Source organism: Hyposmocoma kahamanoa, unplaced genomic scaffold, assembly GCF_003589595.1.
Source record: "Hyposmocoma kahamanoa isolate Upper Pololo Valley unplaced genomic scaffold, ASM358959v1 92, whole genome shotgun sequence".
Lineage (NCBI taxonomy): Eukaryota > Metazoa > Arthropoda > Insecta > Lepidoptera > Cosmopterigidae > Hyposmocoma > Hyposmocoma kahamanoa.
Genome location: NW_020654748.1, coordinates 6632000 through 6652410, shown reverse-complemented (window position 1 = coordinate 6652410; position 20411 = coordinate 6632000). Strand labels below are relative to the sequence as shown.

The window sequence follows — 20411 nt, the reverse complement described above, 5'->3', positions numbered from 1 at the left end:
ACCCTACCTTCCTATATCTCTTCGCGCCTCGTTTGACTGCATATCATACGGAACGGTTTATTCGTTCTAATCGAGAGATCCTGTCTGGCGTAGCTCTAATGTATTAAATAAAAGAAAGATTTTACAGTATAAAATAATAATTTTATTACACTGAATGTGACATAATTATTATCGATAATCAGTAATAATATTGCAACACTTAGTTATTATATAATTTTCAAGGAACCAGCACAATGGCACTATACTTCATTTTGCTCTTTAGTATTCGGCTATTCGTTAAAAAATGTGTGATGCATTATAATATCTAATTATAAAAAAAGTATAGTAAATAACATGCCAATTTTCTAATTAATATTTAAGGGTAATTTTATATATTTTAGGGCTGTTGTCATCACTGTACGAAAGGAAAAACTCACACCACACCTAACGAAGACATACAATTTAGTATTGAAAAAAGTTCTTTATAATATGCGAGTCGGATACAATGGACTAGCAAGTAGAGACAGTTTTCGATTAGGTAAAAGTTTACAATCACTAATTAATGCTGAGGTACTTAAATGCAGATAGCTGTAGCTTGTATAACATGAACTTAGGATATGGGGCGTGCTAACCGTCTTCAATACTGCTAGTACGTTCACAAATTCTCATATAAAAAAAGATATAAATCAAACGAGGATTTTTTACTTACATACTACCCTTGAACGTTAACAAAGAAATAACAAGAAATTAATGTGACATTCGGCTTGCTCTTACAGTGAATAATACTTATAATATCAATAGAATAACAAAATTACTATCTGTTTGAGTTTATATTAAAAAAAACAAATAGAAACAACGAAATCAAATGCAATTACAAGTAACACGTTGAACACGATTAAGTGATATTTTACTTTGTATGTCATTACAAGTCTTTTTTTAGGAAATATCTAGTATCGTTGCTTCAGGTGGGATACATCACTAAAAATTACTATTGAAGCCAGAACAAGAGTGGCGGAACAATCAGTCTGTTTAAACTTGCTATTGTCATATGATAAATGGATGATATCTAATGGGGCAGACAATTTATACAACAGCTTAAAACCAAAATTAAGTCGTATATTGCTGTAAATTGAAATAGTCAATAATGTTAAATTTATGCCTGTTTTTCAACAGGCATCTGAAATATACTGTTACCGATGTTTCCATCGGTAACAGTATATTTCAGATGTTCTGTATTTTCGAAGCTTTATATAACTAGAACAGAGAAGAACTAAACATCCATAAAGTGAATAATACCTCTCTCGGAATCCCGGAATGTATTCATTTCTATATTTTGAAAGTGTACTAATACTTTGCTAAGGTGCTTTTAAAAAAAAGTGTCGTTGAAAATGTAACTATAATTAAGTAGGAACTAAGGTTTTGGACTCAACTCCCAACTTTTTGCGTTAGCTGTCAATGTGGGAAAAGGAGAGCGGGACACGGATACATTCGAGACATCAATAATGCTGCGCTGCCTGCGTGATGGAGTCGATCTTCTTATCGCTATTTTGATTATATTTTTAATCATTTTTTTAACTGCCTCTGTGGCCGAACGGTTACTATGCCGGACTGCCACCCAGGGGTCCCAGGTTCGATTCCCGGGCCGGGAGAAATGTTTGTATAGCTTACATTTACTTCTCTCGTGAGTTTGGGTGTAATTTGTGGTTGTCTATGTGTGTGTCCATGGCACCCGCGACACAGGGTTTCCCTAGTGCGGGGCTATGTTGAGTGTGTGCGTTATTTATTATTTATTTATTATTCCAGGCTTTCAGAGGGAGGTATTCTACTCCATGACACTACTAGAAGTTTAGGTAAATACACACAGCCTATACGATCTCTGTTAATGGGGTTTCACATAGCTAAATAATCTCCCACAAATTCTATTACAGAATTATACACTTTTTAGACAGATGGCAGGATGCATTGGCCATCTTACATTTCTCTATTAATAATATCTATCCAGGACTGGTTTGTCTCCGCCTTTCGATATTCTTGACATTTTTCGACAATCAATCAAAACAATGAATTTCGAAAGACTGTCAATAGTATTAGTCAATTGTATACCAGTATGTTGAGGGGCACTTACCACTACAACAGTTAGGGCACTTAACCCAATCGTTATTGAGGTAAGTACCCCAACAACAGTCGTTTCTATAAACATGGGGAACTGCTGGAATATTACCCACAACCTATTGACTAATACTATGATGTTGAGTAACTTACCTCAACTAGTTGAGGTAAGTTCCCCCACTACAGTCAGTTATCTAAATATGGGGAGCTACCGGAATACTACCCATATAGTATTCTGGGATATATTGCATACATACACTTACTATTGTCTTTCAATTTACATAATAAACGTATTTTGATAATAACTACAGGCGAGCCGTATTTTGTCTCGAGGTAGTACAGAAATGTATAAATGCAGGTCATTCATCTAATTCGCTTAAACAAAGCGAATGAACGCGTCAGCCAGGAACATGTTATAATATTCACAAAACAAATTATTGTTATTTTAAATACTCAAATGGAACTGATTCTTTTACATAAATAATAATTAATAGGAGACTTAAACAACTATCTACAAATATAAATTATCAAGTTTTATGGGCTTAGCTCGCACAATCTTGCCGCAAAGTCAGTAAAACGTGGATAAGGCTGTTTTATCTAACGAACGGCGCGGAGAAAAATCGTTTCGTAATACAGTTGTGTTTAATTATTGTGACATCGCCTCGTCGCTTAGTGTATAACGAATTTCAATGGTTTGGTACTACGCTTTGTTAGGACAATGGGCCTAAAATTTGCGATAAATTTAGCAAAACACTGTACGTTCGTAACAAGATAGGATACATTGTAATAGACGTTGTAAGCTTCTCTGTCTTGTCACGACGTAACAGGAATACGAGTGAGTAATTCAGCTGCGTATTTTCCAAAAATTTGTTCTTAATTAATAAAAGAAAAATCGCATAACATGAAAATTATTGCCGGACATGTTTTTCACCGCACCGCAGTACGCTTAGGTTAAATCATGCAATGTATCTTGCAATAATATATTTCAATGTCCTAATTTTTACATTATTATTATAATACAAAATGATACAAAATATTGGCAATAAGTTTACAATAGGAAGTAACATTGTCAAATTTCAGCGACAGTGTACATGTGGTAGATTGTTGAAGAAGACATTTTTTATTCATAAAAGCTGACAATAAAATATTAGATCTTTCAGACAATCGCATTAGGGCTTTCATTCCGGAAATATCGGTCTCGAAAATTTTTTGGCATTTCAAAATATCCAGATTTATACCATTTAAATCACTTAATTAATCAATATTTTAAAAAAATCTACTAAACCAACATTTTTTTTTTGTAATTCTGGTTACAATTAGAGATTGAAAATCGGTAGTAATAAAATTAGGTCTACTCTATCTGAAACTACGTTAAACCTTACTTTTTTTACGGGTCCACTATAAAAGTGAAAAACTCATAAATATTTTTTTACTTTATAATTTGAGTTAATCTAAATACGCCTTTAAACATGGAAATCTAATTTTGAAAAAGTCTCAAAAAATCTTTTTTTTTCGGGAGTTTAAAGACCGCACAGAATCGACTTTCTCAACTGAAAGCCCTACATCTATTCATTTTCAAATCTATTATGATTACGACAGCCGTCAGTTTCAAGTGATAGTATATTCGAGCAACTTTTATTTATTTGTGGAGTAATAAAGATAAAAAAAATTTTTTTCACGGTGTTCCTGTCGATTATTATGCACGGCTTATAAACGTCACTGGAAGTAAGGGACTCACCACACTGATTGATAGCAAAACGAACTGACTTGAGTTGGTCGGAAAAAGCAATTTTTTTTATAATGTCAAATGACGGGACGAACAAGTCGTGCGCCTGATGGTAAACTCCACGCCTGTTCATAACAGTTGCTGTGCTACTCAAATCTCTAAATAGCAAAGATCTGAGGGACACTGCCACTGCGCCTATCACCCTGAGACATAAGTTGATAAGTCCCAAGTGCCTGTAATTTCACCAGCACCCTTACCCTTCAAAACCGGAACAAAATAAAGACATTACTGCTTGGCGGCAGAAATAAGTAAGGTGGCAGTACTTCCCTGGACGAACTCTTTCACAAGGAGCTCTAGTGCTACTGAAATTTTTATGCAATTGCTTTGTTGCTTTATGTTCAATGAACATTGTTCAACACACAAGATTGTTCATGCAATAAGGGCGAAGAAGACCCAAACCAAATGGACATAAAACTTTTTCTAATCGGCTCAAGTCGATAAGTGTAATGACGCCCTAAAGGAACTGAAACACTCAAAACAATGTCCGCTTTAAAAGTATAATTTGATACGTGTTCGTCCCATCATTTTCTTTGATGACTCATAACTATTCAGATGCAGGAAGTTGGTTACAAGTAATATTGATGGATTGCAAGGCATAAGGGTTCTACTGACCCAACCCGCCGACCCGGCAACCAGCCCGACTTGGTGTCGCCTTATTTATAATCTAATCCTATGACATGATTCTAGAAACAAGGCCCCCGCCCCCCCCCCCCCCCCCCCCCCCGGATCGGCGGGTTCGGTCTGCAGACCCCTTTAACGATATTTCTTTTTAAACCGACATAATTATAGTGTAACAATCATAAGTTGACGCCTTTATCGGAGGAATTCATTTATGATTATTTTTTTTATTTAGCATCATCGAGCTATCTAAAAATTAAGTGTTCGACCGTAGCAATTTTGTATATGGTAATTTGTATAATTTACTTGAATATTGACATTTTCTATTAAAATTAATTATATATTGTAGGACAAGTACAAAATTCAAATTTGACATTTTGAGTACCTAACCACGAGTTTACAAAAGGGCTGATAGCTGGCCGTTCTATGGACACATCTAAATGTGAAAACATACTAAGCATTTTCACTTGCCGTATCAAATTAGAAACAACTTTTTTACGCCGGAGGTTAACCAAAAATAATAATAATGTACAATACAAAGAACAATAAAAAATGCCTACCCCGACGATAGTACGTGCAATCCATGTATATTATTAACTATGTTAAATTCTAAAGTTCATTCAAGTTAGAATAAAATAGGAAATTCAAATTCAGCAAACACTTTGATTTTAAATTCCAAAGTAAATTGTCATTTCTAATTTCGAATTTAAAGCCGTCTGTTAAAATTCCCTGCTGTGTTCTTAATGCAAAAGAAATAAAAACTGCCGGTGTTACCATATGAAATAGCCATTTCACAGCTGAATACTATTTACTCGTGCTTGCAGTCGGAGAGGGGAGGGGAACACGCCGAGCGATAACGTTTGCAGGTTCCGCAGCAAAACATTCAAAACTTGTGTCCAGGAAGAGTTCTTGCAAGAAACGGCGGGCACATAACATGTACGTGTCACGGGAGAGGAGAGCGCACACGTCAGAATACACGCATGGACTCCGAAACACTTCCGGATATCGTTGTTTGAGGGCGAGAAGTGATGAACGAGTCTGCAAAAGTTTAAGTAACTACAATTACAAATTGCCTAGTTAAATTTGCACAGCTATCATAACTTCATGGCGGATATTCTGAAATTTCTATACTTTCAACAGAAATGTCAATGTCATAAAAATTGTTGATTTTCAATAATTATAATTTTGTATTTAAAAAAAACGACCTCAAAAGTGTGTGGAATTAAATCTATTAGTCAAGTTTTATTGAAATCGGTTAACGGAAAATGGGAGAAATCCAATAAACCGGATTCATTCCCTAATTTGCCAGCCTTAGAGGTGAAATATTTTCTTCAAATTTGAATGGGACCGCTACTGAGGTACCCCCTTTCCAGCAACAAAAGAATCACCGAAACCGGTTCACAAATGTCTAGGTAATCGCATAACATACACACACGTCGAATTGAGAACCTCCTTATTTTTTTTAAGTCGGTTAACATAAGTGTCTAGTATATAGAGGTGTGAATCTGGTTAAAACCTAACCTAGTAAATGATCTCTTTATATAAAAAACAAAACAGAATATAATACAAGTAAATTCACCTGTCGTAAGTGTATGGGATTCGCCATAAAATGAACGTGATGTAATACTTCCGCTTGTGGAGACCGCTCAGGAATAGGGCTGCTTGCACCACGAGCCTCAACAGACGCATCCATCCCTGCAATATTACAGTGTTTGCACTCGATGAAAGGAATTGAATAAATAAAGTTACTTGTATAGTAGCCACGTCTTTCTAATTAGGAATGTAGACCAGCCCGATATTAAACCGAAAGTCAAATGTGAAAACAAAATTTTAATCGATGAAAAAGAAACTTTCCGAAGTTATACTAACTTTTAACACATCAACACATAACAAACTACATCAATAAAGTTCCTAATGAGGAGAAAGCTTAGCGTATATAACTCTGAAGGCGCGATCAGAGATGGACAAGCGTCCGGGTTTTAACCCGGCGTAAAAACACCCGGTGTAAAAACTAATTACAACTAAATATTTGTTAATCGAGTTTAATTAAATTTTTATTGAATTGATATTCAATTTTTTTTTTGTGAAATTACTCCACTAGTTTGTTATAATTCGTTTATAATTAATCGAGTTTAGTTCAAATGTTATATTATTACAAAATGTTTATTGCTTAAATAAATGTTTATTTAATGGCCAGGTAATGAGGGGCAATAGATACCGGATTCTTCAACATATAATACAAGGAAAGCGTAGTCGTGGCAGAAGAAAAACCTCGTGGTTGAAGAATCTGAGAGACTCGTACCACATTAGCACACGTTTCGTGCGGCCGCTTCAAAAATGAGAATAGCCATGATGGTCGCCAACCTTCGTAGAGAAGCGGCACACTAAGAAGTTTATTACTTCCTTACATATTTTGTCTTTCTATTGAATCGATTCGCTTGAAAATCGCATTGATATGAATCGATTTAAATATAAAATCGTTACATCGTATATACTTCAATCGATTTTCATTAAAATAGAATCGTAAAGTGCATCCCTAGTCGTAAGTGAGAGTCCATATGATTGCAAGGTGGGTTTTGTGTGGAGTTGCCTTTTTCGTTTAAAAAAGAATTTTAACACGGAAATTTCTAATAAGTACGGAATTATACCAAAGTCCGCATCATTTTGCGCGTATAATAGATGATCAAACGAACTTCTTGAAGTGAAGTTCGATCACTATTATGTTAGTCGCTTCATTCGAAGATATAATATTTAACCAGGTAGTTTTTTTTAACTTACTAGGCAACAGTGCATGGTTTTTAGAGAAAAAAAAATGTTTTGACGTTGACACTCCCTATCAGATATCAACCGCCATTTTCTATCCTCATTCCTTTTAGAGTGGGAAACAAAACTTATTTGGGAGTTTCAGAATCTTTACTTCTGATATGACGATGTCAAGGGACAGAGGGTGTTGATTATATCTTTGAATGTAATGACTCACATAATAGTGATCGAACTTCACTTCAAGAAGTTCGTTTGATCATCTATTATATTTCGTTGCTTCATTCTCGATATAATATTTAACCAGGTTTTAGAGTATTCAGTTTTGCTTCTAGTTCATTTTATGTAAATTAAAAACCAGAGGCTTAATCGATAACTATATTATATTTTTCTTAAATATATATATATATACACACACAACATACAACGTTTACACACATTTAACATTAAACATATAACGATTTTTCTCCTGAGATCACGATCAAAGCAATTTTTAAAACGTACAACCATATAATAATTTTATAAATAAAGATTATTATTATTAATTTAGAATAGTATAATTTGCCGTTTTATTACGTTGTAAGCAAATGGTTCTTGCGAACGTGTGTTCGCCTTCAGTAAGCATTAGTCTATTATAAAATCTAGTAAAGGATGTGAGATGTCGGAGCCCAACTCGCAGCCTTGCGTATGAGCTCTATCGGCACCTCTGGAGTGGAGGCGTACCGCGTGCTATGCGCGCCGAAAATTGCTGTGTCCACACCCGCCGCGCCCTATCCAACATCTGCCGTACACATCGGCTCACGGTCTGACTCGTGACTACTTTGTGGGGAGTTCTGTGTGTCAGCAAGAGCGTTCCCTGACATCCAGTTGTCTTATTTTGTGTTACAAAAAAAAATATAATGTTTGAAAACTGCGACAAGGCAAATACTTGGATCCTCTCTAAAATATGGAAAATTTAATGTGGCCTGTACGCGACCAGGCACAAACTTTTTGATTTAATCAGGTATTGCAATTTTAATCGGAATATCTGATATTTGTATGTTTTTCATTTTAATCAATGCCAGTTTGTACGCGGTGTGCAGTAGTACAAAGTGCAAGTAAAATGACATGTTTTTTCGTAAGTTTTTCAAGAGGAAGTTTTGTGTTGGGAAACCACATTGAAACTAATACGAGAACGGCTTGGGCATTCCAACTATTACTATACTTTGGTGCACTGGATTTCAACCTTTTTATGCGACCGTCTGAGCCTGTTTCAGGCTTTAAAAGAGATAAAGCAGAGCGATGGCTGTTCAAGGTTCCATACGAACTTATAATTCCTACGTTAAGAATTCTATTATTTATGTCATTGATATGTTAAAGGGATTTAGACTGTTATTATTGCAAAATTCTCACCAGAGCTTTAGGGACACATTATATTGTGTAAGTGTATTTTAAGAAAGAAAAGCTAAGGGCAAAGTCATCGCCTCTTGTGGGACTCCGCGGAAGGCGAAGGGCGCCCTGATAACGGTAGAAAGGGTAGTGTGCAGTCGATGAGGCCGCCTGCATTAAGATTTAGTAATGATTCGCTTGAGTTAAAATATATCACGTCAGAAACCAACAGGCTTTGCAGCAGGAGGAACCATGGCTGGGAAGGCCAATATGGAAAACCAAGAGTACCATTTGCTTGGTCATCAATAATTTTGCGTATGCATTTGAATAATAAAAAGAAAGGTTGCGCAGAAAAAAAAGGGAATGCCAATTATGTGTAAAGGCATCTACAGCAAATGCATCCTGAAACCGAGAGACAAAAATAACGGATTTGGCATTGGTGCGGGATGCAAAAAGATCAATCTCGGGTTGTCCGAAACGTCTGACAATGGTCGGGAAGGCGCGAGAGGACATTTGTATTTAAATAATGTGCACATATGCATACACAATTATGTTGGGCTTTTCGCACCATTGCCAAATTTGTTTACTTAAATCGTTAAAGTAGGGTATTGGATCCCACCCTTGCGATTTATGCAACTAATCGCCGTAGTATTGCGTACTCGCAACAATGTAACGCAATCAGATTATACTAATATAATATAAGAATACTGCAATTCTTAGTAATTGATATGGTGCTTCTTCTCAACAGCCTTCCGTTGGCCTCCTGTGCTTCTCGCGCCACATACGGAATCCCAACCGGTGCGCGGCGCATCTGTATAATTTCTAATTTAAAACTTGAGGTATACGATATCATATACGATGAAATCGAGTAAATGTCGTCTGTCCATCAACTCAAATCACTTAGAATTATATCTGGATGATAAATTGTTGTTTCATAGTTACCATCATGTTTTTGAAGACTTAGAAATTTCTATATGTCCGGTAATTTTGTATATAACCAACCGTATTTAGTGGCTGTGCAAACTGAGATGAGGACACCAATCAATTGAGCGTACTCCCGTATGATACATCGGGGTAACCTCATTATTTTTTAAAGTAAATGGTAAATTTTTGGACTTTTTTCTAAAGGTAAACTTATACTTAAATTTCATGAATCAAAATTGAATCTTAGAAATTTACAAACTTAACAGGGTTGTAACACAGACTTGCCATAATTAACGATGAAGCCTAAACATTGCAATAAGTTAATGGTTGCTTTAACATTATTGATGCATGGTCATAATCAGCTGATATACAACAAATATCATCTAAATATACCACGAACTTAAATCCTTGTTGTCTCAAATGTGTTACAACTTCTTTCATGATTTTGGTAAACACTTATGATGCTGTGGACAAGCCGTATGCCAGAGCATAAATATAAATTCATAGGTTTCAATTTCATACGAACCACAAGGTAAATACTGAAATATTTGGTACATTCAATCTGCTTCGCAGATAGATGTCAGTGAATACACCCTTTTTAGGTCTATTGGCCATGAAACCCCTGGGTGGTATCAATTTTGAGGCAATTCGATAGTCCTCTTCCCACGACTACTACCGTTGCGTTTTGGGGCTAAAAAAGTACTAGAAATGTATTGATATTTTCTAGGACACCACTTAGTCACTGATCCCAAGTCAAGTAAGTTTTTAATTGTGATATGCCATTTTTTATTGTCGTCTGGCGATAAACTAATGCGGGGTATTACAGACTGGTGTTGGTACTTGTTTACATAATGGTATTGCTGACGAAATTGCATATTGGTTTTGCAGGTGGCTGTCGCCTAAAACCATTAACGATCTTCTTTACAATTGCATTAGATAGGTAATTGAGTTTTAACTACGGCGTGTTTCGTTAACACTTATTAATTGCACGTGTGTGCAATTTCTATTGAAATAACTCGCTGTCCTTATCGCGATTTCTTATCGCAGTTAACTCATGGTTAACCCCAACTTAATTTTATTTTAAATATACTTTTCTTACGACGTAGTTTAAAAAACGTACGTTACTTATTAGCACGTAGGTACTAATACTGTCCAAATTAAAATCGACTCGCAGTCGATTTCATTATCGTGTTTAACTAGTGGTTCACCCCGAGGCACTTTTATTATATAAAATGCATATATTAGTATATCTGTTCGGATTTTCATCCACCTATATTCGATTTGGTTATCGGGGATAACTCGCAGTTAACCCGATGTTTTATTAAATGTAGGTTCGATTAAAATTTGCGATGTAAGAAAGCGAACATTTATTATCATTGCGGAAGTAGCAAGTAGTGCTATATGATAAAGATGAATATTTAAAATTTTTTTATTTTCATTATTTATGAGCGTAAGAAAAAATCTTACCTTGATCAATGTCCGACTCGTACGATGATATTATGATCCTATAACGCCGACGACATTTGGCATCTACATTTTCCAAGTATTTCAGTTTACTTTTATAATATTCGATTTTTCCTAAGTTTGTTCGCTTTGACATTTTAACGGAGTTTTGGAGGTGTGCTTGTTGCCACGCACGAAAAAGGAATGAGGATAGAAAATGGCGGTTGATGCCTGGTAGGGGGTGTCAACGTCAAAGCATTTTTTTTTCTCTAAAAACCGCGCAATGTTGCCTAGCAAGTTAAGGAAACTATCTGGTTAAATGTTATATCGAGAATGAAGCGACGAAATACAATGGTTTCCGCCCACGAATTTGGGCAGAAATTAGTTAAAACACGGCGCCTTGGATAAAAACCCGGGCGGGTTGGTTGGGTTTTAGCCCAGTGCCCATCTCTGGGCGCTATCTATTGACAAACTTACCAGCGAAAAAGGCCTCACGCAGTTCATGTGTAGATCTCGGTGGTGGCCGGATCAATAATAAACAATCGACAGTAGAGTGCCGCCATCGGTCGATTTTATTCGTCAACGTATTCGTATTGCCCACTTCACTAGTTGGTGCACTCGTATTGACTGCTCCAGACGTAGGTTTAACGACTACTCCTTTACTCGATGTAGTACCAGCATCGCTAGCGGCTGTACTCGATTTAGTACCAGTGTCACTTGCCGCTGTACTAACATTTGATCGCACTCCACTAGTGGTGCTCGAGGTGGCTGCTATGTCGCTTGGTGTAGTATTAATATTTGGTTTAGTTTCAGTGGTGACATTGACATTGTCACTTGTGTTCACTGGTTTTTCATCATTGCTACATAAATTGGCCATAGTGTCTCCCAAGCCAGTTATGGTTGTGGTTATATTTTTGCCGTGACTTGGTCCATCGGCTACATCACCTCTTGCGCCAATATCGATTACATTTTTAATGCCAGTCTTATCAACTATATTCGTAAAGTTAGCCTCGGTTTTATTGAAACTTGGTTTATCTGTGTCCTTGGCACTTGGTGCTGTATCTACGATAGGGTCATTTACGTTGATTTCCTCTTCATTAACAACTTTGAACCCTGTTGCTCCTGTATTGGTACTTCTGGTTTCTAGTTTGGTGTTAGTTCCACCAGTGGGTAAGGCTGTACTAGCACTAGGTACTTCCGTAAGACTTGTCATGAGTTCTCTAGCTGTGCCCGTTCTGCTCAATATTGAACTGGGTCCTGCGCCGGCTGTGCTGGCCACGAAATTTGTTGCAGAACGTAGGACGTCACCACCTGAATTAAATTAGTGTTATATGAAAGAATGAATTTATACAAGGAAAATATTTTTTATAAATTCTGAGTGACCGTATTCACGAAACTCACTCTAATTTACTGCGTCATTAATTATTAAATTGCATGCGTAGTATGAATAACAAGATAGAAACAGATATATAATGTATTGTAGGATTATTCTTTGAATTTATTTTCACTTACTTCTAAGATAAGCTAACTTTTGGCTGTCAGGCGTCGCTCGCGATTTGTTATCGGTACTGGCATTACTAGAGTCGACGAGAAAGGACGGTACTCGGTTCCTTCGTGGCTGATCCTTCGTTGTCTCATCTTCCTCCTTCCCATCGCTCTCTCTATTGAGGACACATTAAACATTAACAGCACATTATAATTTGTTTGAAATGTGAAAGCGTGAACGGGTGACGTCAAATAAATTCTAAACACAGTGTAATTTTTAGTACTCCAAATGAAAGTTCTCTTATTACTCAGTTAAAAAACCTCGTGCTCAAGCGCTTTTGGTTTTAAGTTTTAGTTCGATACAGCCACGAATCAATTTTGGACAATTTTAGAGCTTTTGTAAATTTGCTCAGTTGCTTAGTTTTCGTAATGTAGGTCGAGCCCTCGAAGGTAGAGCTCTGACAATCTCTGATACTGATCTTAATAGACCTTGTATTGCGCACGAACATATTGCACATGACAAAAAATGCGTTATATTATATTTTGTATACGATTTAATTTCAAAGTGGTATTGTTGTCCTTTCACTTACATATTAAGTAATATACCAAAATACATGAATAACCCAATTTTTTAGATAATACAATAGTATAGCATGTTAGATTACACGTTATTATAAAAATTTTCATTGTGTTCTGGTTCACTTACCTCGGGAATAATTCTATAAGGTCTCTGGGCAGACAAATACCGATGTACGCAGGCGGGTGTGGCAAAGAGGGCGCGGGAATGCGACGCGGCGCGCGGGGCGGAGGCTGAGGCGACTGTCGGCCATCGGCCAGGGAAAGAGGCTTCCAATCGTAGTCAAGTAAGCTGGTAAAATGTATGGCTTAAGATATTTATTCTTAATAAGGATCACAAGTAATTCACTTACATGAGAACACAGAACAGGGAAACATATAACAAAAATTATTTGAAAACATACACGGACGGTAGTTCAACTACAAATATATTACAGATTAATCTACAGACATATCATAAACCCTATATGATGTGTTCAAAAACCGCAAATTACGACCAGCATAAAGATAAACTGTTTTGTTGGAACACATTTCTTGTCTGTGAAAATGCTATTATGGCATAATAACTGAAAAACAAAACAATTTTATTTGACCTCAATTCTAATATTAGTCGAGACGAAGTTTTATTCGAAATGAAATGTCAATAGCAAACAATTTTGACAAATTTCACGTTACTTTATATCGAACGATATGGTTAGTTGGGGCCGACTCTAGTTTGTCTATGAATTAAATAAAGCCTACAGTTGTGTAACATGCGTGAGAAAAGTTTTTATTTACCGCCATTTCGCCAGTCGTAGTATGTGGTTGCTGAGCACACCATAGAGAGCTTATAATGTGTATAGAAAAAGCAGTGTGTGTACACTCGTGTGATGTTTTTATAAAACTCGCCTGTCGGCACGTTTCATAAACCCACACTCGTACTTCAATGCCTTTCATTATGTAACAGTCACATAACCTACTATTTACCGTCATTCTAATGCAACAACAGATAACATGTCTCAGGTGCCAGCTGTAAGTACTCTACTACAACTCCAAACTACGCCCGATGCATATACTAAATGAAACGTGGCTTATTATATTCATTATGTTGTGAAGCCATACGCCGTAGCTTTGGTCAATAACGCAACCACGTGCGGAATTAATACAAAATTCGAGAAGGGTTAGAGTTAAGGTCATAGATAAAATATTATTGAATTACTGTTTACAAAATATAAATGTTTTATGGAGATTTTTAGTGAAATAACTCCACTAGTTTTGTTATGAATACAAAGATCGAACGCTCACGTTCATGCTGCACCGTAACATTGCTCTAACCAACGGAGTCACGGGTCTGGTTACCGAGTCGTCCAAATTGTCCTATGTGTTTTTGTTATAGATATTTGTACTGACTTTTCGGCATTCGTCGCCGCTAGTGACATTTAGTGAGAGATTTTTGAATGTTAAGGTGACAAGGTTAGGTTAGTAAGGTTTGTTTGAAAAAACAAATATACGCGATTTAAATTCGGAAAAATAGTTTCATTTCCTATGCGAAGAGGTTATTCAAAAATTTATGGCAAATATCAAAGCTTAGATAAGTTAGAACAAACAAATTAATGAAATAAAATTGAAACAAAATAGTAACGGGGGTATCAAGTGCTAAGCTTATACTTATAACTATAACAACTCGGAATTTTAGTATAGCCAAAGAATTACGTAACTGCTTTTTCCTTCTCCGCCTCGGGAAATTTGCATTCCACACAACAAACAAACAGCAATGACATTAAAATATTGCCAAATTTGCAATTTTTTTTCCACTGTTAACATGTTTCTGTTGTGTATTTGTTCGAATAAATTAATCGTTTTTATAAAAACCAAGTCACAAATCAAACGTCAATGTGAAAGTGCAATCATTCCCTTATCAATCACTCACGGCGATGCGCGCTGTAAACCGATCTCGACATGTTTACGGTAATGGGTCAGATATATAAGTGCTCGCCGGATATTCGGCCTAAGTGCTCGCCGGATATCCGGTATCCGGCCAAATCACTGTCCGTTTCATCTCTAGTGATTAGTATGATTGTATAGTTCAGTATTATTACTAAAAACGAAACGATAGATCCACTTTTCAGTGTAAATAAGTCACTTATCAGAATTTAAATAAATAAAACACATACCTTAATTTAGTCATGCGCTCTCTAGTAGACTTCGCTCTATCTCGCAGTGAAGAGAATGGCTTCGATCGTCGATCGGTGCCCGTAATCAACCAACAAAGGTCGTCGATTTCGTTCGTGCCTGTCGCCGCGCTTTCTGATACGTGAGGTCTATAAATTATATAATAAAAATAGTTAATCTGTATATAGTCCCACTACTGGGCACAGTGCAAAATTCATGTATGAAAAATTATGAATTACTAATTTTTTTATACATGAAACATCCAAATATAAAATAATTATGTATTTAATATCATTTAAAGAAATATTGTAGAAAAAGAAATTAAATGTCGGTTATATAATACCACTTTTGCGCTGATAGCCTCAATTAAGGCCTGTGTGCTATGAAATGAAATCAAATACAAACAGAAACTTAATACATACCGCCTATTCAATGATTTTAATGTGGCATATCCAGTCATGTCCATTTGCGTAGGAGGCGAACTTGCTACGTCTGGAGTTGTGAAACCTACGAAATACAGTACAACGTGTGTTGTTAATCGTCAGAAATAAATCGAAACATTGAGTATGAACTCTCTTCGCAGCTCTATTAATACTGATTTGGAGTCATCAGCTTGAAACAACAGAAGACAAAAGACGTGGTTTTATTTCATTGACAGCCTTCAACGAGAACTATAATAAAAATGTTATGTTTCTTACTCGAGGTAGAAGTCCGTCGTTGCAAATCGGATATTTTCGGACGCTGCGAACTGCTGGTGCTCTTCATGCCGTACAAGCTGGACGAGCTCGGAATAGGACTGAGGGTTAGCTCTCTCACTCTGTCACTACAATCCGAACAATAATTTAACTTTCAAAACAGTATAGCATTACAAATAAACTTAACCCAACTCAGTCCTTACACCACAAAATTACATAACAATCCGTTCAATTCCGTGAAATTCCGTTCCGTTTTAAGTTACATAGTATTAAAAATCCTTGACGATTTTCTGGAAAACGCAGGTAAAAAAATTGTTTATAATTCAGAATTTCTAGATTTTGAGTGCTCTTTACAAAAAACTAACCGATAGCCTGATTAAATTTTCCATCTATTTTAGTACCACTAACGGAACAACTCTTTTGAAAGAAATTTTCGATCTAATTTTATTGTACATAATCACAAATTGTCTGGTTCGAATGTATTGAATTTCCTGTATTTTAAGTTCCAAAGTAACAAAATTACTTAATTATACTTAGAGCACTGAGTCTAGAAATAATTAGTACCGAAACAACCTTCTCATGCTAAAAGAGTATGTCGCCAAACAAACTCGTCTTTTAAACATCTGGATATTTGATAAAAAACCGTATCAGATATCAGAACATCGAGTTCTTTAGTTTTCGCGATTGTTACGATTGTTACACATAGGAAACGAAAATATTTTTTTACAGATCTAAATCGCGTATATCTAGGATATACTATATGTATCCCACGGTCACAGCAGACTAATATCAACCGAAAAAATTGTTTGATAAACAAATATACGTGTTTTCGATACAAAAAAATTAATTATGATTATTATTATATCAAAATAACTGTACAAACTTACGGAATAGCATATTTCCCTAGGAAAGAATCGCAGCTGCTTACGCCACTCGTGCTAGACTCACTAGTGTTTCTGACTCTCCCTTCGTGAGCTTGTTCTAAAGAGTTCATTCTACCAATCAGCAGTCTGTTCTCCGCCCTCATATGCGGCAGACGCTCGTAGTTTGAACAATCTCTCAATATGTCTACAGTTCTTGATTCAGATAACGTCGGACGGTCATGTGAACTAGAACAACCTTGTATAGGCAGGGTGTTCGATTTCCTTTTCTCCGGTTCTCTACGGCCTTCGGGTACATTGATTTTATGATCAACCACGTCCTGGTCTTTTTGGTCATCCGTAGAAATTAACCCGGTTTTGTTTAGTTGTTTGGGATAATCATGCAAGCTCTCGGCCACGCTTTGTTCTGTATGATCGGAATGCTCGCTCGTGTCGACGTCATAGGTGTTATAACGGCGATCGGGAGACGTGATGTTTGATGGGTAATTGTGGACATTAACGTCGTATGTAAGGTAGGTTTCGTCTGTTATTACTGGGAATTGATCGTGTCGTGTATGTCGCACGCAGAGCCAACCTTGATAATGAAGAATAATAAATGATTAAGAAATATCCATTTTATCTGTATTACCCTACAACTAAAACCATTAGCCTGAATTTACATTCTTGCAGAACGGAATGGTGGTGAATTTTTGTAAAGAAATTGTACATTGCATTATGAACTTTATCGTCGTCTTAGAGTGAATATCTCGTATATGATTTCTATGTAAATTCTCAGGACGAAGATAAAAATGTGGTGTAAAATGTAGTAAAAGCAATAATGTTTATTGTTAGCATTTTAATCAGTAAATTATACCTCTTTCAGACACTACTTTTTTAATATACTTTTAGTTACTTTAATAATATATTTGAGATAAAAGTTAAAAATTTTTTCTTCAACAAAAATCAGTAAACACGAACTATGTGAAAACGCGCAAAGTTTTCACTCTAAGACGACGCCATATCAATTGTGTAACGTACAAACTAGATACGATACAGTAGCTGAATAGGGAATCCAGTGACACTCAACTGCGCAAAAATTTTTCAGATGACGCGAGACCTGTTTTTCGCTTGTGTCAGGTTTCAAAACAAAAATATACGCGATTTAATTTACTTAATACATTTCAAATGGTTTAATATATTTTAATTTAAGTCAGTCAGCCCGTGATAACGAGTGATGCAACCTGCCCGAAACTCTAATGTAATGTTTTATTTCCTTTTTAAAATGTCAGTAGTTAACAGCGTTGCATAATGCAACGCGAAAGTTTAAAAGTGTACGTATCGGGTTTCTACGTTACGCAATTCACTAATTTTAAATTCAATTCAACAATTTACAAAAATTATTCTGTTTCCCATTTAGTTTCGCGGCAATGTAAATTGAGTGTAACTAATGTGGTCATACGTCGCGCATTTAGGCTTCACGTCCCGCTATCCTCAAATAATTTAAAAGTGTCCCGCTTTCACGAAACAAAAAACACACGTAACAATAACTTTAAAAAAATGTCGTGAAAGTGAAAAATATATAAAGCCTACACAAGTTACTTCTTTTTTTTTTAATTCTTGATACATTAAACAATTCTAGTTCTTTCTATTTTTTTTTAAATCGTTAAACATTCGTAACTATCATAAAATGTGTGTTATTTTTAAAACAATAATAAATTTACAGGCGTCCCGTTCTGAGGGAAAAGATAATGGTCACGTTAATCTTAACTCAAAAATTATTACTTACCTAAATCAGCCAGCAGATTAGCGCCATCAAATGTGCTGCCAAAAAGTCCTAGAACGTAGAAAGCGGTTGCTCTCACAGAATATACAGGGCTGTATCTGACAAGTCGCACTATATGCACCGGTACTGAATCCTCCAAGTATCCGTTAGTCAAATGCATGATTTGCTGCAGTCCATGAGGGGTAACAGCTGTGTTACCAAGAGCCCATAGAGACGCCTTTAGGTCCATTATTTCCTGTTCGCTCGTGCACTTTTTTCGCTGCAGGATCTAAAAGAAATATCATACACGTAATGTATTTTTGTCAAACATGGTCGGAAACGTTTGCATTGCTTAAAAAAAAAGATTCGACAAAATTTGTCATTTATGGAGCGGCTGTATATAAGTATAAACAAATCATACATATACTAACAAAGTGCTATGTAAACAGACTAAAGAAAAACTGTCATACAGCCAACTGCTCCCTAGCATCATTAAAAAATATCGTCTGTGGTGTTACTTATTTTGCGTTTAATTATGGTGCACGAATATACTTGCACCACATACTTAAAAAAATGCGGTAAAATAACAGAAAATAGTTTAAAGTTGTATTTCTTTTTCTTTGCTTCAGTTTTTTTGCATTTTGTATATATTTTCTTCGCGAAAATTAGTTCCAGTGAAAAGAACGAAAATACATTAATGAACTGACGGTTTCTTCACCTAATTTAAAACAAGAAGCAAAATTTGTCATGGTAAACTTGGTTTGCTTTTTTTATTATCCATTCTCCTTCATTCAAACATGCAAATCATTTTCTTTTCAAGGAAATAGATAAGCACACGATCTCACCTAACGGTTACTGAACAAACTAAAACACGCGCGCGGAGAAAGTGTCTATTCACATACGCCTTGAAATATCTCAAAATAACCTACCCACAAACTCACTCACACCTTATAGAGGCCCAAGAAAATAGTTGCTGAGAAACGAACCTTGTAGTGCGTTGGCAACGTGGCAGCCAGCAACGCCCTGGCAAACGGTGCAGCTGGGCAGGCCGCCAAGGCAGCATGTAAGTTCGGCGGAACTCGCGCCGCCCGCCGCGTTCGGGCACCCGGACGACCTCCTTCGCAAAGGGTTAACGCTTCGTGGACAGCTGCTTCTATTAGACGCACGTATCTGTGGGTATAAGAACTCAGATGGTATACAGTGCATTTTTTAATCAGGACATACAGGGAAATTGTCTTAGGTGTTTCATTTCATCATTCAGTGTTTTTTTTTATATAAATAATTTTGGTATATATAAAGTTTTGGCAAAGCGTGAGGATTCAGTAACAATGAATAAAAATAATAAACATTTGCTTTTGAGTGAATCACATTTTCACGATAGAATTATCACTATATTATAAGAACATTTGTATTATCTGCGATTCATCACGGCGTCATTTACAGATTCAGATAACATTTTATGTTAACAATGTCCATTTCTATAGAAGACTCACACTTGAACAAAAATTTAACCATCACACCAAAACTATTTCCGTCAAAAAAAGATCAGACAATAAATATCGCTCTGTATACTAATACTAATTGTCAAGCAATTTACGTCTAAAATTTCACATGGTCAATCCACGCGTGGTACTGTAACAACTTTCCTTTGGAACACATATCCAATAATTCAAACAAAATTTAAACTTTCCCTAATTATCTGATCAGCCGGTTGTATCTTATATAAAAATAAAATTACGATTTGGATATGGGTTCCTAAGAGAAAGAAGAAGAAGAAGAAGAAGAAGAAGAAGAAGTTATTATTTTTAAACAAAAAAAAAGAGTAAAACCTTGAAATTTCATTTATATTTTTTTTAACACGGTTATTTTTTATATATGTAAGTACTCTTGGGACG

The 20411-nt window shown here is 36.0% G+C and overlaps 1 protein-coding gene across 1 annotated transcript in view; it reads right to left on the bottom strand.

The window, feature by feature from the left end:
* Positions 1-4639: 4639 nt before the first annotated feature.
* The window catches only part of LOC113236436 (rapamycin-insensitive companion of mTOR), a 28318-nt gene continuing 12546 nt past the window's right edge, over positions 4640-20411 (bottom strand). Inside the window, exons 14-24 of the mRNA XM_026472498.1 lie at positions 19503-19686; positions 18541-18805; positions 16782-17349; positions 15898-16022; positions 15622-15706; positions 15202-15348; positions 13179-13340; positions 12500-12648; positions 11465-12298; positions 6072-6187; positions 4640-5530 (exon numbers count right to left, since the gene is read on the bottom strand). Of these exons, the coding sequence (XP_026328283.1) occupies positions 5297-5530; positions 6072-6187; positions 11465-12298; positions 12500-12648; positions 13179-13340; positions 15202-15348; positions 15622-15706; positions 15898-16022; positions 16782-17349; positions 18541-18805; positions 19503-19686 (2869 nt within the window). The 3' untranslated portion in view covers positions 4640-5296. The remainder of the gene's footprint in view (positions 5531-6071; positions 6188-11464; positions 12299-12499; positions 12649-13178; positions 13341-15201; positions 15349-15621; positions 15707-15897; positions 16023-16781; positions 17350-18540; positions 18806-19502; positions 19687-20411) is intronic.